The sequence below is a fragment of the Manihot esculenta genome, chromosome 17 (genome assembly GCF_001659605.2).
Source record: "Manihot esculenta cultivar AM560-2 chromosome 17, M.esculenta_v8, whole genome shotgun sequence".
In the NCBI taxonomy this organism is placed as follows: domain Eukaryota; kingdom Viridiplantae; phylum Streptophyta; class Magnoliopsida; order Malpighiales; family Euphorbiaceae; genus Manihot; species Manihot esculenta.
The window spans coordinates 29,796,464-29,820,175 of NC_035177.2; the positions used below are offsets into that span (position 1 = coordinate 29,796,464).

At 32.3% G+C, this 23,712-nt stretch overlaps 5 protein-coding genes across 8 annotated transcripts; 2 read left to right on the forward strand and 3 right to left on the reverse strand.

The window, feature by feature from the left end:
• Positions 1 to 401: 401 nt before the first annotated feature.
• Positions 402 to 8,121, forward strand: LOC110605093 (IAA-alanine resistance protein 1). 4 transcript variants are annotated; one of them, XM_021743402.2, is made up of 5 exons: positions 402 to 873; positions 2,027 to 2,134; positions 2,459 to 2,510; positions 3,804 to 4,057; positions 5,151 to 5,830. In XM_021743402.2, exons 3-5 carry the CDS (start codon positions 2,468 to 2,470, stop codon positions 5,283 to 5,285), a joined length of 432 nt encoding a protein of 143 aa, XP_021599094.1. In that variant the 5' UTR covers positions 402 to 873; positions 2,027 to 2,134; positions 2,459 to 2,467; the 3' UTR covers positions 5,286 to 5,830. The 4 variants fall into 4 exon arrangements, 3 of the variants coding, with proteins under 3 accessions (XP_021599094.1, XP_043808427.1, XP_043808426.1); XR_006349187.1 differs by lacking the exons at positions 2,027 to 2,134; positions 5,151 to 5,830 and adding exons at positions 6,197 to 6,305; positions 7,865 to 8,121 and having other exon boundaries at positions 403 to 873; XM_043952491.1 differs by lacking the exon at positions 2,027 to 2,134 and having other exon boundaries at positions 404 to 873; positions 5,151 to 5,252; positions 5,345 to 5,830.
• Positions 6,274 to 7,866, reverse strand: LOC110605092. The gene is made up of 4 exons (XM_021743399.2): positions 7,570 to 7,866; positions 7,380 to 7,469; positions 7,042 to 7,230; positions 6,274 to 6,717 (listed from the first exon to the last, which is right to left on the reverse strand). The coding sequence occupies exons 2-4, from the start codon at positions 7,407 to 7,409 to the stop codon at positions 6,448 to 6,450; spliced, it is 489 nt and encodes a 162-aa protein (XP_021599091.1). The 5' UTR covers positions 7,410 to 7,469; positions 7,570 to 7,866; the 3' UTR covers positions 6,274 to 6,447.
• A 1,422-nt stretch (positions 8,122 to 9,543) lies between the features above and the next one.
• Positions 9,544 to 10,555, reverse strand: LOC110604937 (zinc-finger homeodomain protein 14). The gene is made up of 2 exons (XM_021743220.2): positions 10,391 to 10,555; positions 9,544 to 10,276 (listed from the first exon to the last, which is right to left on the reverse strand). The coding sequence occupies exon 2, from the start codon at positions 10,212 to 10,214 to the stop codon at positions 9,690 to 9,692; it is 525 nt and encodes a 174-aa protein (XP_021598912.1). The 5' UTR covers positions 10,215 to 10,276; positions 10,391 to 10,555; the 3' UTR covers positions 9,544 to 9,689.
• Positions 10,556 to 11,810: 1,255 nt separating this feature from the next.
• LOC110605712 (protein BASIC PENTACYSTEINE2) lies at positions 11,811 to 14,016 on the forward strand. Its single transcript, XM_021744362.2, has 2 exons — positions 11,811 to 11,976; positions 12,808 to 14,016. The coding sequence occupies exon 2, from the start codon at positions 12,813 to 12,815 to the stop codon at positions 13,653 to 13,655; it is 843 nt and encodes a 280-aa protein (XP_021600054.1). The 5' UTR covers positions 11,811 to 11,976; positions 12,808 to 12,812; the 3' UTR covers positions 13,656 to 14,016.
• A 4,134-nt stretch (positions 14,017 to 18,150) lies between these two features.
• LOC110604386 (putative clathrin assembly protein At1g25240) lies at positions 18,151 to 19,607 on the reverse strand. The gene has a single exon (XM_021742527.2). The coding sequence runs from the start codon at positions 19,444 to 19,446 to the stop codon at positions 18,340 to 18,342; it is 1,107 nt and encodes a 368-aa protein (XP_021598219.1). The 5' UTR covers positions 19,447 to 19,607; the 3' UTR covers positions 18,151 to 18,339.
• Positions 19,608 to 23,712: the final 4,105 nt, after the last annotated feature.

The following is a 23,712-nucleotide window of genomic DNA, read 5'->3' on the forward strand; positions in this document are numbered from 1 at the left end:
TATAAAATGATCCCACAACTACAAGTAGAATGTTATGTCCATCCAAAATAAATACATTTTGCAATGTTATAAATTTTAAATTAAATTACAAAATAGTAAAAAATTTTATAATTTTCATATAATTTTATAAAATAAGTATTGAAAAATAAATTAAAATTTTCACAATTAGGCTCTAGCAATTATTTTCTTTTTAAGACAAACTTGGACAAGGCAGTGGCAAACTCAATTGATAGTCGATGAGCTTTCCATTATCCTAATTAAATTGAAAATTTTTTCGCCCCATTGCCCATGGGTCAAAGTTTGCCCAAACCCAATTGTAAGAGGTTTAGAGACCAGACAGACCCGACCCGACTCGCAAGTGGAAGAGCATCCAGCTCAGTCAGTAGCAGATAGATATTGTCTCATGTTACATCTTAGTTACAGATCTTCTTTTGGAATTCCAAGAAGAAAGTCGACAGAGAAAAAGTTGAAAAACAATCGTCTTTATGGATGTAGTTATGTTCGGGATCATAATCGGCATAATCGTACTCTTCCTCTGTGCTGTTTGTTACATCACCATAGAAGGAACCTGCAAGCGCCGCAGTCCTTAGTCCTCCCTCAAACGCCTCCTTCCTTTTCCACGCTTCTCAAATTTTGCTCAAAAGCTTAAAATTTTAATTTATTGTTTATTTTTTTTGCTTTATAATTTCTGGGGTTGGTGACGGAAGCAGAAACTGATCTTGGTGGCTTTGTTAGTGGTTTTACTGTTCTCTGCGGATCTGTGTTATTGCATACCTGTTTCTGTGGACAAATTATGGATTTCTGCTTTTATACTTGCATTGAAGTAGAAGGAAAACCATCAAAGACAATTGCTGATTTACTGGCTTTATTTGGGTCAGATTGTTAATCCATCCTCATTTAGTTTTTGAACAATCTCTCTTTTCTGCTTTTATCACTGGAAATTTAAGCATATTTGTTGATTTTTCTGTGATTTTGATCTATTTCGCTGTTTGTCATCACTTACGCTGCTCTTGGTTCTCTGTTTTCGTCACTGGTATATTTATTGTGAATTTCAGGATCTTTAGTGTATGGATGGTTGTTTTTAACCTTCATCAGTGTCTGCCCTTGCTTGTTACTTATGTTATGCCTCAAGTTATCCAATAATAGATGGTAGACAATTAATGGTGAATGTAGTGAAAGTTCCATTGATGATCAAGTTCTTCCTTATATCCATGTGAAATTTAAGTTTTGTGATGTACCATCAGAATCATTAACAATTAAGAAATCCTGAAAGTTGAAATATTTGGTTTAAAGAAATTTATTTAGAAGTTCTGCTGTGATGTGTAGATTAGGTGCCAAATCCAGCTGCCAGGATGGTCATCTAATCTGTTGGAAATTGAAAACCATGGCGTCTTTTTTGCAATACTTGTAGGGGTTGCTCTAGTTTTTTTAAGCTGGATGGATGCAAAGGATTCCTTTAGTCTTTCACATGCTGAAATTGAGGGTCATTTTGAATTTCTCATACTTCTTCCTTCACTTAGTTGCAGAAATGTTGGGATCCCTCTTCTCTCTCTCTCTCTCCCCCCCCCCCCCCCCCTTAGTGATGAGAAGTGCTAAAGTACCTGTTACATTATTGTGAAGAAACTGTCAAGTTCTGCTGCTTTTAGTTTGTATCTGGATCATGACTTTGATGCCTACAGTACATTGCAAGGATTGCTTTGTTAATCTCCTATTATTTTAGTGTCTTTTATGTTTGCCTGATTTTATGCTTTCCAATTGGCCATGGTTGTATTGCTCTTGTTATCTAGTCCCCATATTTTCATTTGGAAGTTTGGTTGCATTTCTGCAAGGCATTAGGCTTCTCACCTCATTAACTTATTAGGCCTTGCAGACTTCTCGTGTTTTTCCGAATAAATGGTTAATTGACAGCACACTATTAACTCAACTTTACACCTTCTAAGTGTTAACTCGAATGCAATTAAGATGCAATTTTTCGTTAGAGCTAGGCAGATAGATGATTTTTTTTTTTTTTTTTCACTGGGTGCAGATAGAGTGGCAGATTGAAGTGCCCCTGGACCTCATATTTCCAATAATAAGTTTAATCCTAAATCTTCCTTTTGGGGATAAGATGTAGCAGACTTTGCTGCGTAGATGAGTATGTAAATATTTAGATTGGACATTTAACATTTTTTTTTGAGAGAGAAGAATGGTTTAACTTTATTTCTCATTAATGTGTTTCATATATGAGAAACTCTTGTTAAGTACAATTATTAAAGTTTTTCTTTTCAAAACTTACACGTAATACCCTTGTTTTAAAATCTTCTTGTTATTGTCCCTTAATTTTTGACCTGGTTGCTATTGCATTTTCAAGCGGGCTTGTAGTTTCTGCAACTATTTGGATGTTTTTCTTTTCTCCTTTAGTTTTATGTTATGTGGTTCCATTATTTTTTATTATCAAGTTTTTTTTTGCCATTTATAGGTAGGAGCTATGTTAAGGGGTGCTTTCCTTCATCAATTGCCACATGCCTTTGGTATGGTATAATATGGTGTTGTTCTTTCTTTTACATTGAATGCTTCCTCATAGTTGTCACCTTAATTTGTATTTTTACAACATGGCAATCCTAATCTACTTGTCTTTCTTTATTATATTGGGAATAGTTGATATTAGGGGTATGCAATCGATCAATTTGATTTTGTACCAAACACAATTGAAAAAATTGAAAACCAAAGTTTACTTTTTTGAAGAACTGAACAAACCAAGATATAAGGACCAACTGAACTGAAATAAATAAGTCCAGTTCAGTTATAACCGGTTGGCTCTGGCGATCTAGAAATTCCTTTCACAATGCTTTAGTTTATTGAAGCTTTCAAGCCCAAAATTTCCATTCAATTGTGAAACAGTCAAGTTTTCTTACCATTTAGGCGTTCAAACAAATTAAAACTAAAATTTTCAACATTCAAAGTTAAAACTTCAATGTCACAAATCCATCTCAACAATCAAATAATCTCAAATTTTCTCCAAAGAAACTCAAAAATTATATTCACTTCCATTAGGTTTGCAAACTCAATCGTCAAGCTCCTCAACATGAACTTCAATAGCCAAACCTTTTTTTATCCAAATAAACTCCACAAACAAACCTAAGTAGCCCAACAATCAAATTAAACGAACAAAAAATCCCAAATACCCAACAATCAAACAAACCCAAATCGAGAAGAGCTGCAGAGATGGACGTGGATTTGCTACACCTTTGGATGGAAGAGTGATGCATCTCTGGACATCAACATGTGCCAACTATGGGCTTTGATCTTTGGATCTGTGATGCCATGGGATGCAATAGATTCACCTGTGCGTTTGTGGATAGGGGTTTGTTGGAACGTGGATGGGATATATGGTGCTTTTCTGCTTGAGTTGAAGCAAAGATGTGAAAAAAAAAGGGATTCAGATAAGAATTTGGCTTTGAAAGATTGATCTATGGAGGATGCGTACTAGTATGAAGGAAAGGGGCTGTGAAAGAAGGGAGAATAAGCCTTAATCAAGTCAATGCTTAAGCCAGTGGTATTGTTGATCAATCATATGATTTTCTCACAATCATATTCCATGATTTAAGGAAAAATCTCATCAATTCCAAAAATTTCATTCTCTGTTGAAGTGCCATCCTGAATAAGAGACATTTTGTTGAACTAGTCATATATAGCTTGTTTATTTAATCTTTTTTTATTGCTTTTATTGTGGAGACTTGCAGCGTAATCTCTTCATTTTCCACAGAGTTTGCAGATTGGTTACAATACCTTGCATTCTTATTATGGTATATTGGTTGTTGCAGCTGGCATTGCACTTTTTCTCCTTGTAAAGGAGGTCATTAGATATGTTGAAGATAACTCAAATGGAGCTTATTCATGGAGTCATCATCACCACCATCATCACAGGAGCAGTGAGAAATTGAAAGATGATGATGATGTTAACCATGTGTTGCAATCACAATCCCCGAAGGAGACTGAAGAAGAAGTGTCGGATGAAGTTTCAGATAACTCTTTCAACAGGGATAATTTTATGGAAAACGAAAATCTCCTTTTCAAGGTAAACTGAGAATTAGCGTATCTTTATTTCTGCAACTTTAGGCAGTCAAATATCGACTAGATTTCTAAGGATGCTGCTCCCCATTGTGTGGTCCAATTGGAAACCAAACCTTTTGGGAACTTTGCTTAAGAAGTATAGTTAGGAGGTGGTCTGCCAACAGTGCACCAAAATGCAGGCAAACCTAAAATCCTTTATTTGGAATTGGAGGGTGTGGCATGTAGAAGTTTCTTAAAAAATCTCCCCCTTAAAGAGTATTTTGATAGTTGAATCAATATCATCACATGCAAAACTAAATTACCCCCATGTTGTTTGGGGTGCATAGGAACCTGCCTGAACTTGGATCACAGCTTACTTCATTAATTGGATGTATATTTATTGATATCAAACTTTACATGAAACCTTATTAATTCATCCTTCCAGAGAAAATTTAGCCCTATGCTGATGTAACCAATGCCATTTAGTTTAGGTTAGTTGAATATTACTATTGAGGTGAGTTAATCTGTGTTTGTCCTGCAGAGAAAGACTACTTTTGACGGCAAGTGTGATATATTTTATAATAACTAGCTATCCTCCTTTCATTCACTTCTTTCTTTCTTGAGTTTTGCCAGTCTCTCCTCCTTTTTCTAGCGTAAATGTTTCTCTTTCAGGCTTGCAGCTTTTGCATCTGTCCCCCTTGCCCCTCTCGCTTTCTTGCACACACAAGCGTGCAGGTGCTCATGCACATGCATTTATATGCTGTTCTCATGAGTATGATAATCAGAAAGTGATAATCTCATCTAACTTTCTGATTTAGCAAGTGGCTGTGAGAAATTGAATAATCTAATGCAAGAATGGATGGCAACTAGGGTGACTATTCCCTTGTTTCTTCAATGTGATTTCTTGTTTGAAACTTATTGGATTATCACCGAGTCAGTACAAACTCACCTGTTTGTTATCTGCCAAGTTTGGGATTTAATGGTAAAAACTGAAAATTGATGCTAATGTAAACATTTATGTTCTAAACTGATTATGCATGAGATACTAGTGGAATTGGTTCCGGAATCAATAAACTCTACTTCTGGAAGTTTATAGCTTAGTTTATCCATCTGAGCAGGTAGGAGATGTTGGTATTTTGGTAAGGTCTGGTTTTAGCGTATTTAGAGCCCCTATTTTCAGCGTCCTCTCAGCATTGGTTGAACTGGCAGGAGTCACGTTTGTGAGCGTTATTGCCATAGTGTTTCTTTTCTAATTTCAAATGATGAAGAAAATAGAAGGAAAAGAAAATGAAAAGTACTGTTTTTGTTCTAGGCTTCACTCTGGGGACGATATCCAGGACAGTAATCTATGATTGAGCTGAGCTGAGCTTCACATTTATCAACTTCATTTTGACCAATAGTTTCAGGGTAATACAAAGATCTCCTCTTTCCCACAGGGTTTTACAGCTGGTTCATATATATTGCTGTTGCAGAATGAACAGCAGCAGCAGCAGCTCAACAGTTTGATAATTTCACTTGTGTTGGGCATGGCTGTTGCCCTTTGTATCGCACTTGTAGAATAAATATGCATTTAGATTTGTGTATCTCCAGCCTAAATTAACTTCAAAAGCACAAGGTTCAGGTTCATGTCCATTTCTAGCCATGTAAATGACCTCACTGGTACTATCTTGTAGCATGAATGTGTTTTTTATTTGTTTTATGTTAAGAATAATTAAATTGTGAAGGCACAAAGAGCTACTGTCTTGTAGAATGAACGTGTTCTTGATTTATTTGATGTTAAGAATAATTAAATTGTGAAGGCACAAAGAGCATCTAGTATCATTTGCCATCTCGCTTTCTCTCTATATACACAGAGAATCTTTCACTTTTTTCAAATATTACTGAGAAACAGATGATGCAACAATATTTAAACATGCAATGATTGGAGATGCCTTCTTTTACTTCTTTTTATAAAGTGAAAATGCTTTTGGTCCGTGCAATGCAGAACTGGTTATTTTGGAGAGATTGCTGTGGGAAGAAAGAATTCGCATCTCTTTCTTGGCTCGTTATATAAACTGCCTAAATTGTGTATCTCACTTTTGCTTGTTTCTTGCTTTGAAGATGCTTCCATCTGTGTCTTGTAACACGGTCCATAACACTTTCTTTTTCAAAAAATCAATCTTAGGTTGAGACTTGGAATGTATGCATGTGATGTGAGCGATGCAGAAGATTTCCTTCATTCTGTAAAAAAAGAAAAGAACAAGAAGAAAATTATAGACCAATATCTTGCTCAGGTAAGGAACATGAACCTTGCTACATCTTGGATTTTGTTTCTCTATTAAAGCTACATTTATCTTATCAAGAAGAAGCTCATCCCTCGGCTATTTGATTGAAAGAAACAGAAGATAGATGAGAAAACATGGAATACAATTATTTTTATCTACTTTTGCTACACTCAAACTCATCTAACTGTTGAAGCATTTGAAAGATGGTGACATTCTGGGTAGGAAGAGGAGGAAGATGAGGCATTCTTGATGTTATTGTATGATCTCCATGGGTAAGAGTATGGTGCCTTTTACGCACTGCTTGAATTGGAGGTTCTGCAGCCACAATAACAATGCCTTCTTTGTTCACCATTGCTGGAACCTCTGTTCTCATCCTCAAGCTCTCACCGTATCCATACCTCTCCTCACGCGAGCTTCCATCCTTCAAAACCATTCAAGAAGATGAAACTAACTGAATTCATTCTGTCCAATCTAAGTAAAATCATCCGAAAAATAAGTTGTGTGGAAGGAGTTTAGCAAGCCATTGGAAGGGGTTTCAGGTACATGAGAGTTTTTGCTCTGTGGATTAATTGATCAGTCCATCCAAAGAAAACTAAGAAATTTTCAACATTTCATCCCCAAAAATAAGAAAAACAACTGATAAATCTGCTATTTAGAAATAAGGTTCACAATCGATGAGGATTAGAAGAGAAAGCGACTCATATATGGTGGTGAGAACTTTGACAGTTTGTATGAATTTTCTTACATTAACAAGAGAAGAAGCTGGAATTGGGCATTTGAGAGGGCGATCTTCATCCTGGGGCTCCTTTGGGTGTTCAACAGGCCAGAGTTCAACATCAAATTCAACTGCATGATGGTGTAAATCCATGTCACTACACCTTTGTCTGCTCCGTCTGGTCTCATCCGCTAGTGGCACTTCACTTTCTCTGTCACCCTAACAAAACCCAAAAATACAATGTCATTAGCTAATTAGAATCAGGGAATTAAACTGAAGAATGGAAAACTGCAACCCATAATCCTCCACTCAACCATAACCTAATCTGTGAAAAGAGAAAGAAAGAAGAGAAAAAAAAAGACGCTTACAAAATCATGCTCCCCACATGACAATCCCATGGGGAGAAATGCTCATAAGCTAATGCCAGAAACAGAGAAAATCCAGCTTTGTTTCAGTATCTGTTGAGAAAGAGAGTGGGAAAAAGATTAAGAAAATAATGGAGGAAAAAGAAACGGAGGGAAAGGAAAAGGGAAGAAAAAGCATGAAAAGGAGTAGTACCCAGGAGAGAAGAAGAGAGGTGGCGATGTGGGATCAACTAAACAGTGAAAGATGAAGAAAGATTCCCACAGTTTCCTTAACCTTTTCTCTTTTTTTTCTTGATATTCTTCTTTAGTTTTCATAACCTTTCTCTTTCACTATTGGGTCTCTGTAGAAGCCATTATATCTTTGATTTTCTCTCTATAGACGAGAGACAAATAGCTCTTTTTTGCTTTCTTGCTTTTGAGAAGAGCAGCTGTAGTTCGTTTGAAAATCTTAACAATCTCCCACTTTTTTGCTTTTCTTGGATTTGCAGAGGATAAGGAGAAGAGACGAAGAAAAAAGAAATGCAAACAGAGACATGCATGAGATGAGCATACAAAGGAAGAAAGAAACCTGAGGCTTGTAGTTGCAGCAGCTGCAAGAGCGGAAAGCGCCAGACGGCAACCTGCCTTTACACGCTTTTACTAGCCGTTTGTTAATAGTCTGTTAAATTACAAGTTAGACCCTCTTGTTTATTAAAAATTACAAATTATTATTCTATTTTAATTTGAAGTAAATTCACTTTAATTTTAAAATTTTAATATGATTAATGTATCTATTTTTATATTTTTAAAAATAAACTCTTAAATTTTTGTATTTTCAATCCATCTGAAAATTGATATTTTTATCTATTTGAAATGTTAGGTTAGAGATCAATAGATGGTTAAATATATGAAAAGATAATTAAATAATTGAAATGTTTAATAAGAATTATAATACTAATAAATATCTTAAATTTAAAAAAATAGTAAAAATATTTTTAACTCATATAATTTCAACTGATTTTGAATAGATTGAATATATAAATATTTAATTGTTCAACGTTAAAATTTATAAATTAAATAATTATTATAAAATTAATCTTTTATATTTTATTTTATAAATAAAATATTTAGCAGTGACGGATTCAGGGGCTGATAAGGCCAACGACTCTTAAAATTTTAGTTTTTAAATATAAATAGCTTTGAAGATAAATTTATTTTAATAGATTGTTAATCTAAAAATTATTTTTTATTTGTGAAACTAAATTTAATAAATTAGAATTATTTTTTATTAAAATCTATTCGTCTCATAATTTTTTTTACATATATTAAAAATATAATTTTTTATTAATTTTTCAATTTATTTATTTTAAATACATTAAATTTTATTAAGTGATATTTTAGAAATTTTTTTAAAAATAAAATATAAAATTAAATAGAATTATAATACTATAATTTAAAAAATTAAATAAATAATAATTTTAAGAAAGCTAATTAAAAATTTGTTTCTTATAATTACATTTGACTTTAAACTATACTTTTAACTTTTTAAGTTATATGTTTTATCAGTGAATATTAAATATTTGGGGGTGTGCATTCGATCGGTTCGGTTCAAAATTGAATTAAATTGAATAAATTAAAAATTAAAATTTTAATATTTATAAAAATCGAATCAAATTGATTTTGGTTAGAAACCAAATCGAATCGAAGCAGTCTAACTCGATTCAATTTGGTTTATTCGGTTTTGATTTTTAGTAAACTTTTTATTTTTTACACTTTATTTTTAATATTTTAAAATATAACTAAAATATTTTAATTTTAATATAATTTAATTTCTCAATATTATTAAAAATAATATATTATTATCGCTAATCGGTTCGATTCGATTTTTTTTATTTTTTTAATCAAAATCGAATCAAACCAAAATAATTAAAATTTTTAAAATTAAAAACTGAATCGAACTGAATTGAAATAAATAAAAAACTAAACTAAAATTTTAAATTAATTCAATTCGATTGATTTTTTCAATTTAAACCGAATGTTGGTCACGCAATAAAAATTTAATTTGATCTAATAAATATTGTAATCATCATTAATTTCATCTAATAAATATTGCAATCATCATGGTATATACTTTTTTTGAAAATTAATAAATACAAAAATAAATATGAAAAATTATTGATAAAGAGAATCCATATAGCATGATAAAATTAATTGAAATTAATTAGTTCAAAATGTTCAAAACTGAAAAAAAATGTAAAAAGAACGGAGAAAAAAAAAACTAAGAATTAAAAAACAAGAAGATCAAAAGCAAGAACATGATACATGAAAGGAACTTTAGTTCGGTAAATCGGCCTTAAGCAAGGTAGGAGAAAGTTTTGTCGCTGATTTAGCCGACGACGTCGCAGAGGCATAACGATTCTTGTTATTGTTAACCCAATTCTTGAAAGCACTTCTACTGACATGTATTCTTGAACAGAACCTCGTTATGTGAACTTGACGATCCTTATGTTTCAATGTCCATCCCAGATCTTCAGCAAAGCTTTTCATTATTTCTATCTGAAACTGCGTGAACTTGCTCTTCCTTCTTTTCCTTTCTCCAAATCTTGATTCTTGATCTTGCACCTTCTTCAACTTGGGCTTCTTTGCTTCTTCTGAAACTTGCTTGGTATCATCGGCAGGAGCTTCGAGGTGTTCCAGGGTGATTCTGCGATGCCAGTATTTGGCGCAGCCACAGGCGGCACAATAGTCTCCTGCTGATGTAATTTGATGAGAGCAGAACTCGCCACAGCCATCTACTGTGTATGTTCCGGGCTTGGCAGAGTGATTTCTCATGCATTCTTTGTAAATTCCCCTGTCCATTATCACTGCCTTGATCTGCCTCAGGATGCAATGGTGAAGATGAAGATGAAGAAGAAGAAGCTCTGCGTAAAAACGGTTACAAATTAAGACAGTGATTGCTCTATTTGTGCAGGCAATTAGTGTTTATGAGGATCACAAAATGCCAAATTGACAGCTATATAGCAAAAAACCAGAACCTGTTAATTTGTCTCACTCTTAGTTTTTGTTTTGTGACATGAATAAATCTGAGTTCTCTATGTAATAAAATTCTTTAGACTGTGCTTTCTAGTTCTCGTGCTTCTGCTCTTATGCTTTCGCCTCGCTTGATTTTGTTGTTCACCAATTTGAAGCCTCTTGATACCCTAAGACCCTAAAATAACCGGACTCACTTCCCTTAATTTCTTTTTGCGTGCATGCTGACAGAATTGTAAAATGACTGAACTCACTTCCCTTAATTTCTTTTTGCGTACATGCTGATAGAATTGCAAAATGATTGAACTCACTTCTCTTGTCTTATATCACATCATTAGACTAAACTTATCCTATTGAGTCAGCATTTATGAACTATCCGGCCTGCCCTATATGTCCGAGTTAGAACTCGCTTTAATGGACGGATTTATTTAAGGATGGCCAAATGAGTTTTGAACCTGAATTCTTTTTTAAAATTTAGCCATACTCTCATATGTAGAAAACTCGGCAGTCGTCACCTACGAATATTATGTCCATTAGTAGTCGTCCATTCCCATTTAACAATTGAAAGTGATGTATATAAGAGAAAGGTTTACAATGTTTTTTTTTTTTTTTTTGGAAAAAAGGAAAGGTAAAAAGACACATCATTTACAAAGGAAATCCAAACGAGCAGCTAAGTCTTGAAAAAGGAAGAATAAAATAAAGTGGGTTCAAAAGGAAGAAAAATACAAGAGGATAAGAATTAAGCTTTGTTGGCACATGCCCTACTAATTTAATATATATTTATAATTTAGGCTTTTTTTAGGAAAAATACATATGTATAACTTTGTTTAAGAAAATTATTTTTTAAAGAAGGATTTATTTTTCATTATTTAAATATAGTATTAAATAATAAAAGTATTAATAATATTGTTATATGAAAAATTTAATAATATTAATCATATGTTTAAAATTTAATTCAATAATTTAAAAATGTAAAAATCATTTTTCATAAAAATATTATGGAGTATTAATGATACAAAATTTTGACTTGATATTTTATAATAATAATTATTTTTAATAATTTAATTTTAATTTTTTATTTCACAGTTAAAATTAAATAAAGTATAGATTAAAAATTATATTCGATCAATTGATATTGTATCGATTTAATATGATTTATTTTGTAAAAAAATAAATAAATTTTTATAAAATTATTATTAAAAAATAAATTATTTGATTTTATATAAAAATTACTAGAAAATTAATTAAATTATATAAGAAAATCTAGTTATAAAAATTACAGTAAGTTAAGTGTTTTCTTTATATATAAATCTATTTCTGTTTAGATTTTTAAATTTATTTCTCTCTCATTAATCTCTTTAGAAGACTACAATTTAGAAAAAAAAAAATCAGAAAAAATATATATATAACCATTCCTTTTGATAGATACACAATATTGGGTCTCTTTCTCTTTCTCTCTCTCATTTTTAGGGCTTTCTCTCTCCTCTCTCCTCTCTCTTATTCTCAATCTGTCTTTCTCTCTCAGGTTTCTCTCTCCTATCTTTCTCTCTCCAGAAGGGCAAAACCCTAAAGAGCCGTTTACACCCCCCAAGTAAGTTTTCTCTCTCCTCTCTCTTTCTATCTATCTATTTCTCTTTCTAAAATTTGAATATATGGGTCCTGTACTTCAAACCTGCCTTATTTACACATACATCTACATTTTTAGGTTAAATTGCTTATCGTCAATTCTTGATTTCGCTCCTGCTCGCATAGATCTGCTGTTGTTTTCGAAGTCAAATTTTTTGAAACCCTAATTCGTTAAAATGCTTTCCGTTTTTGAAATTTCAGTATTGTAGATCTGAAAATGGGTTTCTGGTTTTGTGCCGGTCAAAATGCTGGATTTTGCATAGAAATGTGAATGTAAAAAGCTCGTGTTTTCTTGTTTATGGTTACTTTGGAATTTTAATTTTTGTTGATGGGGATCTTAGATTTCCTTTGTTTGGATCTGAAAATATTGAAATCTTAGTTTTCGGAATGTGAAATTGAAATTTGTTATTTGAAGTTGCACTTCTTCCTCTCCTTTTCTTTTTTCTGCATTTTTTGCTTAGTATATGCAGATGCCCTTTTTTGGATCTATTTGCTTTGAATCCGTTCTGCTAAAAATTGAATGGATCTGCACTAGTTGGAGCATTTTTCAAAGCACATTGTTTTTATGATGTTGGTTTGTGTACGAGTGAAGCTATTGCTGTTTTTGTAATTTTACTTTTAAAAAAAAAAAAATTTGTCGACTTTTATAGCTGCAGTTACTAGGATTGCACTGCCACTAATGTGTCATTCCAGAACTTGAGGAAATTATGATTTTTATAGCAACTGACATAATGGGTCAATCTAAAACATAACATAACTAATTTCCCCTCTGTTGTGTGTTCATATAACTGTGTAGTTTTCATGGATGACGATGCACTGAACATGCGCAATTGGGGTTATTATGAACCGACGTTTAAAGGGCATCTCGGTCTGCAGCTCATGTCGAGCATGGCAGACCGTGACACGAAACATTTTCTATCTGGGCGTGATCCTAATAACATAGTGGTTGGTGCCAATGGAGCTTTCCATCCACGTGATTGTGTTGTTTCAGATGCTCCTGTCCCTATGAATTATGTAAGAGACAGTTGGATAAGCCAAAGGGAGAAGTTTTTGAACATGTTACCTCCAAATCCTGGCTATGCTGTTCTACCTGAAACATCTGGGGCTCACTCCATGCAAGTTCTACAGCCACCCAATACATCAAGGGATGAGAAGGTGGGTGGTCGGATTGAGGAGCCAAGTGTAAACAAGGAAAGTAGCCAGTTGAAGAAAAGGCAAGGTGGGGGTGCCCCCAAAACCCCCAAAGCTAAGAAACCTAGGAAGCCAAAAGATAATAGTAATAATGCTGTTCAGCGTGTGAAGCCAGCTAAGAAAAGTATGGATGTTGTCATTAATGGGATTGATATGGACATTTCTGGTATTCCTATTCCAGTATGCTCTTGTACTGGAACTCCTCAGCAGTGTTATCGATGGGGCTGTGGTGGATGGCAGTCTGCTTGTTGCACTACCAATGTTTCTATGTACCCCTTGCCAATGAGCACTAAAAGACGTGGTGCGAGGATAGCTGGAAGGAAAATGAGTCAGGGTGCATTTAAGAAGGTATTGGAGAAACTTGCTGCCGAAGGCTATAACTTTGCTAACCCAATTGATTTGAGGACTCACTGGGCAAAACATGGTACCAATAAGTTTGTCACTATCAGATAGATCTACATTGTTGGTGCCGATGGTGAGCCTACCATTGGATTTGGTCTGCTTCTCTTGTATATATCTGTGGCCTTTTGCAGAGATCTATGGTTCTTTGTAGTTCATGAATCTTCACAGATATGATACATGTTTTTGAAATTCAAACATATGCTCTTTTCCAGAGTCAGCTGTTAATTTTCAGTTCTATTTGTGTTATAAAGGCAACTAGTAACTTCTTGCCAGCAGGATGTAGAATGTGGATGAAATTATTTTTTTGTTGGATTTTTGGGTAACATCTCTTTTGCCCTTAAATGCATCTCTTCAAAGATTGGTAAATGAATTTCCCTTTCATCATAAGTATTTCACATGATGGTTCTTTGTTTATTTCATTTGCAGTAGTCTAATGGATTCTTCTGACTGTATTAAGGGTTTTGTTTTAAGTTTCCTTTTATTATTGTTAACACATAACTTCACAAGGGTGATATACAAGGATAACATTTGTGTTCCGGATTGTGATAATATGGAGTTTGGTAATATAATGCTAGATTTTCCACGGACAAGATGACATTTGTTTCAAGTATATTATATCAAGAATGGCATTTCCACCGACTCTTTAAAACACATGCATTTATGCTCGTTTTATTTCGTGTATGTGTTTATAAGCCTTCTTGCACTTTTAAGTATGTAACATGCAACTTTTTCTAATTGAGCCATGCACATGGCTGCTGTTATTCAGCACAATGATTGAGCATAATGGAGTACTATTGATTTAGAAGAACATGTGAATTACTGGACTTGTGTTCTGTTGGCTTATTTTCATTGGGTCGTTTTGATAGTTGGTATTAGCTTCTAGCGAAGTTTGGATGTTATATTGGATGTTCTTTATAGTTCATTTCGATGTCTTGAACATTTGTAATATCAGTTGATAAGGTGAAGGTTCATTAGACTAATGTATTCAGATTTTCAGATGTTGGGTTAGCTGTCACACTTAGATTTTCAGATGATGTAAACCGTCTTTCTTGTAGTTACTCTGAAATGAGATTGCTAATGGTCAAGGCAATATGTTCTGTTAGCGAAAGAGTTCATTTTGTTTCATGTTCCTGCATGTTGCTTTTGTTCGCCCTTCTTTCTTTTGGCCCCTTCCGCTTCCCTTGTTTTTTCTTGGGGTGCAGGGTCGTCAGTCATCCGTTAATGTGCAATGGGTTGATGTTGGTTGTTTATCTATTGATTCTTTGTTCTGTTGCATTGTTGTTAATAAGTACACAAGGGGGAAGATAATGGTGTAGACTTTGAGCTCGACAAAATCTGATATGCTAATTTACTCTATTGAATGCTTATGGGCATCAGGTTCAGCCCAGGTCTATACTACTACTGTTAATGGTCCTTTACATCTCTAATCTAATTCTTTAAAAGATGAATTAATTTTCAATTGTAATGTCTACTTTTACCGAGGTATGTCCACATTTTGAGCTGTTTATGGGAGACTATAAGATCGCATGTAGAATGGAATGAAATACTCTCGAAAATGGAAACTAGACTTTTTGGCGTTTAGTGCCATATTGGCTGCCGATTAATCTGAAATTGAGCTATTGTCGAACTCAAAGAGCTCTTCCAATGGATTGTTTTTTTCGTTCACAAGATTTAAATTCCATATTTTGCTTTAGGGTATTTAACTTTTTGTATCAAGTCAAAGTACATGAAAAGCTATCGTAGCCTGATATACAACAGAGCCCTTTTGAGTCTCAAATACCAATTCATACGAAGCAAAGTCTAGGTCCATCCTCCTGTAAAAATAAATTATGGTTTTTCCAATAATTATGAATCGGAGTTAAATCATATATTCTCTAATATTTATGAATTGAAAATGTAACCGATTAAACAAAAATAAATCCTGCATTCTTTAATATTTATGAATTGAAAATGTAGTGAGTAGAGTCGAATTTACAGAAAATGAGTTAACCATTTTTTTTTATAAAAATACAGATAGAGAACAGATTAATCATTTTGTTTTATAAGAACACATGTGAAAGAAGATAAATTACTATTATGACTTAATAACCTATTTAATAACTTAACATCCTATTAACTTGATAACTGACCTGACGACTTTATAACCGATTTGATAATCTGACGACTCGATAATCAGCCACTTAACTATCAATAAGACGACCGATTGACTAACAAGTATCAACTAGATGACTATCAACCCGACGACTAAATAACTTTTTATCCGACGACCGTCTTGACGATCTATCTATCGACTTGATAACCGACTACTTAATGACTTGATGATTGACGACCGATCACCTGATTACTTGATAACTGACCGATCTAATGACCGAACTGACAACTAAACTAAAGACCGCCTTGATGACCCATTGATTGACCGACTTGATGACTACCCTGACGACTTACTTCTCAACAGAGCAAATTATAAAAATAAAGGTACTGGCTTGAATGGATTTAACCAGATGCAAAAATAAACTAATAAGAAGCAAATAATTAAAGAGATTAATCAGAGTAAGAGTAAGAAAACATCTGGTTTTGAAAATATCTTTGTGTTAGTTTTCTAGATTAATCATAGATGCAAAGATGTACGACTCAATTTCTGGTAAGCCAATTATAATGTTGATACGGTCTAATAACTTAATTTCCCTTTAGATAATAGATTGAAAATGATTAGCTCATTAATCAGCCCCTAATCAATAAACAAACCACATAATCATCTCAATGAGATTTAATTTGATAACAGCATTAAAAATACTCTGATCAAGAAGCTCACTCCAACACGACTGTGAAATCAAAATACATTATTCCATATATTGTTTGTTACAAATATCAAACTCACAAGTGATTATAAATTTAATAAATTCGAATGATTATATACTTTTCATTCAATTGAATAATTGGCTAGACTGTATCAAATAAATAAATAATAATCTCAAAAATAAAAGAAATAATATAAAAATTAGAAATAAAAAAAAATTAAGATTAATTTAATCTCACAATTCTTGTAAATTATATTTTGAAAATTTCCTAACTATATAAAGAAGTTTCGCAACTGAAACTCATCTTTCATCTCTAAAATTCTTAGGGAAAAACTCTCTCTTGTGAATTCAAAAAACTTTTTTTTTAAGGGGCAATCTTAAATTAAAGAGAAATAAAAGAAAAAAAAATCCTTTTATGAAGGAGTAACAATACTAATTTTTTGTTTTTTAAAATTATTTTTTTTTAAATTAGTTTCTTCAGTTAATTGTGAATTCAATCTGAAAATCCTATTAATACTGCACGGGTTATATTTAAAATTTGCCCTGCTCAAGGTCTGTTTCGGGAGATGCCGACTTTGCTTTAGATCGTCTTTGTAATTCCATCTCTTATTTCTGCTTAAATCTTTCAATTAGAAAATTTTTTTTTACAAAAAATATAGAATTCATCAATATCAAAAACGAAATATCTAAATTCAGTATAATTAATTTTAATTTTATAAGAAAAAATTATAATAAATAGACAAAATACCTTATAAAATTGTAATAAATAGACAAAATATATACCTATCACAAATAGAGAGGAACATCGTTGACCATGACCTAGACCACCGAGACATAGCATGATTGGATTAACAACCTAAAAACACAAATAATTACAATCAATCGTCAGCTATTTACTTCATGTTGTGCAAGCTCGTAATGAGAAAGAAAGCAGCCACCAATGGAAGGAAGCAGATCCTCAAAAGCATTAAAGCTTCCTGGAAAACCCCGCTCCTAAAACAATACAAGACCCACATGCAGTCTCCAAAATAGGACTACTTAAGTCTCGAACGCATAGAATCACAGGTAGCTGCTCTCAGCTTCATCATCCTAGGCAGTAAAAGGAACACACCATGGTCATGTACTCATCTTATTAATTTTATTTTAATTTCAAAATTTATAAAAATGTAATTATTAAATTAAATATTAATTATAAAAAATGAATATATTAATTAAATTTAAAGGAAGAATCGAAAGTTCTCGTTCTCAGCATCGTCAACTCCAACGAAACAGTATCTAATAACTAGAAAAATAATTAAAAATTACGAGGCACTCTTCCCACCATGTTTGATTTTGATGACCATCTTCATTTCAAGAACATCATCCTACACACTGGAAAAATTATCATTCCCTGATTTAGAAACTATGGGTTGATATTAATTTTGTTATTATTGTTTACATTAATTTTGAGATTAATAATTAATTTATTATTTATATTCACAGATTTAGTCTGAAATCAACTTTTCAATACTTACGTATGAAGAGATATATTTAGTGCATAATTTTAAAATTTTTAATTTGTTGTTATAATATTATTAATAAATTTTATTGACGCCGAGTTAGCACACTAAAAAATAAAGAGTTTTTGGTGTGTAATTGCTTCATCCATGGCCTGCATTCATCGAATTAACTTCTTCTAGCTACTTGTTTAATACTTGACTGTAAAAACATACTAGCTAGCTCTACCCTTGCACATCATGGAGAAAGTATGAACAAACCTTTATATATATTTACCTGCTTTAGGAATATATTGTATTTATACTCAAAAAAATTGAAAGAATTCACAAGGAATTAGAAGTGATTTCCCAGTTTCCTCTCTTCCAACAAAATGTCATCCATTGATGAAGTTCTCTCGTTGAAGCCAAGAGGTCAAATACCTCCCCAACAAAATCTAAGCTCTAGAAACTAATTAAATCTGGAAGTTCTCGTTTATAAACAGGCAAAAAAGGAAGAAGAGAAGAATTTGGAGGGTTTCCGGTTCTATAATCGTAGATTTCACTCCTTTCTTCATAAAAAACTTCCCATTTGTCTGTTATTATCGTCTTTAATCTATTGGGGGTCTTGTCTTCAACAATGGCAGAAGAATTTTCTCTTACCATTATAGCTTTACTATCATCAACGTAATCGTAATTCACTTGGGTTTTGTCAGGAACTCCATTAATTATACGTTCAAGATCTGTGATATCTTCTTCTGGGATTTGAGTGATTGTAGGGACTTCCATTGCGTTAAAGACACCAAACTCCCTGCAAAACTCAAAATGTCGAGCAAGATCCTCGCCTTGAATCACTGCCTTTTGAAGAACCTCAAGTGCCATTCTCGCTTCAAGCTTCCCAGCTGAGTATATTCCCAACAGCACCTTTGTAATCGAATTACAAATTCTGCTGTAAACATCAAATATTTCGAGGATCACACAATCCATAGCTTCAAGAATCAAGCTTTCCCTCATGTTAGTGGCCTGTGGACTGATTCGAAGAAGCATATCAAGCAAAGTTTGCAATTTTTGCAGCTTTACAATCTCCTGCACCATTGTATCTTCAGTTTGCTTGCGTTGGAAATATAAAAGAGTAGATCTTTGATCTAAAAACGTATAGTAACTGCGAATGAAGGCATTAAATCCCCACGTTTTGCTTGTTTTGGAGTGTCCATCGTTGAAATGTGAGAGATCAAATGGCAATCTTCCAATCCTTCGCACGGCTGGGGTCTTGCAACAAAAAATGCCATGCATTAACATCAAACCCTTGAGAGCCACGACCCAGCTCTGCGTCTTCTCCATTCGGCAACAGAGAGCTCGAATTAGAGGTTTCATGCTCACAGGAGAAGCACGAATCCATGCAAAAACTCTCTGGGCATTCCTGTAATCAATAGAGCTATCATTATGATTAGTTGCCTTAATGATGGCTGCTTCAAGATCAGGGTTCCGGTAAGCCGAGCGGGGAGAGAGGCTGACGAGGAGAATGCTTCTCTGGTCTTTGAGGGCACCGGCGGCCCTCATCCAGAGCTTCATTTCCTCAAAGGTTTTCCCCCAACAGTGGGCGATGGAAGAAGAGTTTGCTCTATTTTAGGTTGTCTGTTGGGAATGTTTTTCGGCATATTTTCTATTTGTGTATTGTCCAAAAATTACCAAAACAGAATAAGAAAGAAAATTTCTTGGCCTTATTAATTTAACGACAGCAATCGTTATTGCTTGCAGATTTCATGAGTTGGTTTCTTTGACTTTGTCATTTTCATTATTCCCTCTAATTTTGGATTCACAACTCTTCAAAATCCATCTTCCACAGTCTCTTGTGGGTTTGTTGAAGGGCTTATGGGCCTTATTTTTCATAAAACTTTGGAATTTCATCTTCAGTAAACCTTTGTGGGCCTTATCTTCACCACCCATTATTTCTTTTTTTAAAATAAATCCATTTATTCTGGCTAAAAAAATCTAATCTTGAACACACCCACACCACACATTTTTGTCTTCATTGATACCTTAATATCATAACTTTTGACTTGTAATTAATTATGGATTTCTCTGTCTCAAGAAATTTCCATCCCAAGTTCCAGTCTTCCTTCTTCATACCCAACTCCTTTATTACAATTAGTTAGGTATATTTATCATCATGCTGAGGTAAATTTAACAGTTAATTCTTTATGATTGCATTCTCACCGAATGGAGTTTTGGACACGTGGTGCAATATTAGTGGATCTCACATTAAACATTGCTTATAACTTAATTTATATTACACTCTTCTCCGTCTCATAATTTTATCTATAATTTATTTTTCAATTATTTTTTTATATTATAATATTATATTTTTTATTTTTAAAAAATTTCTCAAATTTTTTTAAAATTTAATATTTTTAAAAATAAATATAATTAAAAAATTAATTATTAAAATAAAATAGATAAAAGTTCTAGAAAATTTTATACTTAATTAATAGGAACTATACTGAAAAAATTTACAGAATAGAATTAATTTTAAAATTTTGTTGAATTTTTTATTTTTTAAATTTAATTCAATTTTCACTTTTAAAAATTTTAATTATTTTAATTTTATTTGGTTTTACTAAAAAAATTGGTAAAATTGAAATGAATCAAATCCATTAGTAACAATAGTATATTTTTAAATTGATTTAATTTTTATAAATATTAAAATTTTAATTTTTTATTTATTTAGTTCGATTTGATTTAAAATTAAATCAAATCGATCAGTAACGATAATTAATAATTTATAAATAATGTTAAAAATACTTCAATTAAATTTTAAAATATTAAAAATAAAATGAAAAAATTATTAAAAATTCAACCGATAAAATTCAACCGAATCGAATCGAATCGAATTAAATTAGATCGATTCAATTTAAATTAAATTCTATCTAAATTCAATTTACTTTTTATAAATATTAAAAATATTAATTTTTAATTTAATACAATTTTAAATCCAACTCACCAAATTTACCCAACCACACATTCATTCATTTAAGCAATAATCGCGTGTCATAATGTAATGTTTATCTGCGAATGACGTCATAAATAAAATAATTATATGTGATCTGAATTCTATTTTTTTTCTTATAATCCAGTAAGTTTTTTTTTTTTTTAAATACTTTTTTCCGCAATTATCATTAAGCAAAAAACTAAACTTTCATGAATAATTCATACCTTCTATGGAGAATCAATCCCCCTTTGTCATTTTTTATTTATCATAATCTCTCATATTTTTTAGCTTTTAAGAAGGCATGGTTGTCTGAAACTTTAATTATGATTTTGTCTAATATACCTACAACTCAATGAACAGGTTGCCCATGTTGTAAAAAGGTTAATAATTAGGTTGTCCATATACCGAAATTAAAACCAACATAAAAATTTTAAAATTTAATTTCAGTTATCAATGATAAAAAAAATTCTAAATTAATGGAATATCATTGAAAATATACTTTAACTTAGGCTCATTCAAAATGATAAGATTATTAGTTGAAATGTATAAAGTATTAAATAGTTAGATTGATTGATTGATTGATTAAACAAAAGATGAAAGTAATTAAATCATATGACTAAAAACATGACATAAAAATAACATACTTTTTTTTCTTTCTTTTTGTAGACAGCATTAAAATCATTGAACATGTTGTTTGGATTTAGTTGTTGGATCAAGTAGATAAATAGCATAGCTACATAACCAAGAAACATACAGAGTAGATAAATGAATGGGTCCATGCATTAAAATCATACAATGAAAATGGTGGATTCGAATCATGGAAAATGGATCTTTTTCCGAGAAAGAAAAGGAAAGGCCAGCCATTCATCAAATTGCCCTATGGTTAAATGGGTATCTCTCATCAGATTTTAATTATTAGCTTTGCAATTTTTTTATCCTAACTGAGAAGAGACTCTTAATATTTTAGGGTATATTTGTCTCTCGGACAATGGACCAAACTTTCAAACTGTACTTTATTCACTTTCTTTGAACTCAGTTACCTCGATTCCCAGCAATTTTTTTTTTGTCTTTTTTATTTATTTAATTTTTTTTTCTCATTTTTATTCTTGTGGTTGTGGGTAACTTTCTCTTCGTTGTTTAATTTAATAATTACGTTAGGGCATGTTGGCTTTTCAGACATCTGACAGAACCCACCAAGTGACTTGTCAGTGTAAAATTTTTCTCTCTTTCTTTCTTTCTCATTTCACTTGCCATGTACAAAAAGAAAACCACAAAAATCTATAGAAAACAAAAATGAAAGTTCCATGAAGGTAAGAGAAAACAAACAACATGAAACAAACAAACAAACAAATCTTCTCTATGCCTGAAAAGTAAGTGAAATTGTGTTTGAGAGAGATGTATATATGCCATAGGGTCCTTATCTCTCTTGTTTTTTTTTCCCACTCTCTTGAAGTTTTGATTTTCTTTTTCTTACTCTCTATTTATAGATTCCTACTATGGTTTTCTTTTCTTTGGATGCAAACAAACCTAAACCAGACAAAGGCTTCAGGTTTCAGTGTAATATATATCAGAGGGCCATTAGTTGCCATCATGAAATTATTGAGGGACACTTATTATCTGCTTTTCTTTTTTTTAATTTTACATTGCTATTTTTTTTTCCTTGTCTTTTGTTTAGCTTCAATGATACATCTTTTGAACTTTCAAATACATTGTCATGTTTGGAATACAAGTACTTGGAATTATATCATTTGGGAATTAACTCTAGCTACTACTTTGTTTTGGAAATCTTTCTTAAGATTTGCATAACATGTCTTGTTTTTTACATTTTCTACAATGCTTCAAATAAAGTTATATAGAAATGGTAATTTCACCTTACCCTAGAGTTGATGGGAAATTTTTGCCATTTCTCAATTTGGTTCAGCTTCAAAACGTTCTTTTAATGTTCAGATTTTCTTTTCTTTTCTTTTTTCTATCAGGTTTCAAACACAGAACATTTTAGGCTTTTATTGATAAGTTTCATTATTTTCCTTCGTCATATCTCATTCTTCTTCAGCTAGAAAGTGTGAACACCAAATGAAATTTATTACATGAAACCAAACATGTTAAACAAGGAAGACAGAGCCAATTATGAAGCATTCAATGTGTGGTGAGATGATGGGGATAGGAGGAATTACATGCAATGGTGGCCAAAGATCAAGAGTCTAACTCTATGAGGAGATGCGCAGAGACGAGATACAAATTGGATATAACTCTTATTTATTATAGTATTTGGATTGGAAGACAACGCTTAACAATTGGACAACGAACTCTAAGATATGCAATCAGAAACAAGCACCATGCATAATTGCATCCTGTGCACATTCAGGAACCAGTGTACCACGTGTCCAGTCTACCACCTTGATTTTCCCTATAGTTACATGCTTCTTAAGATTAATAATGTGGTATGTCACACTGTAGCTTATTATGAGTTTCCCAAGAGTAAAGAAGTGAAGTTATTCTGAAATCAAGGCATTAAGCTTTTGCCAAAAGTCAAGAATATAATTAATTAATTAGATTAAGCAAAAGATGATGATTAGATTTGGAGTCCTGGACAGTTGGGAAGGATGATTGCTATCTAATCTACTTGGTTTTTGAGATCCAGCATGTCTTGAGAATCCATCTTCTTCTCACTTTCCAACTCAACCAACTAGTGTATACGCATCTCCACATTCTTTTCATCATTATTCTATTCAATCATCCTTTTCTCTCTCTCATGGAATAATTAATATATGTTTTTTTTAAAAAAAAAAAAAAAATTCTTGTCTTCTTCTTCTTTTTTCCCATGTTTCACTAAACTCACCCCATTTTCT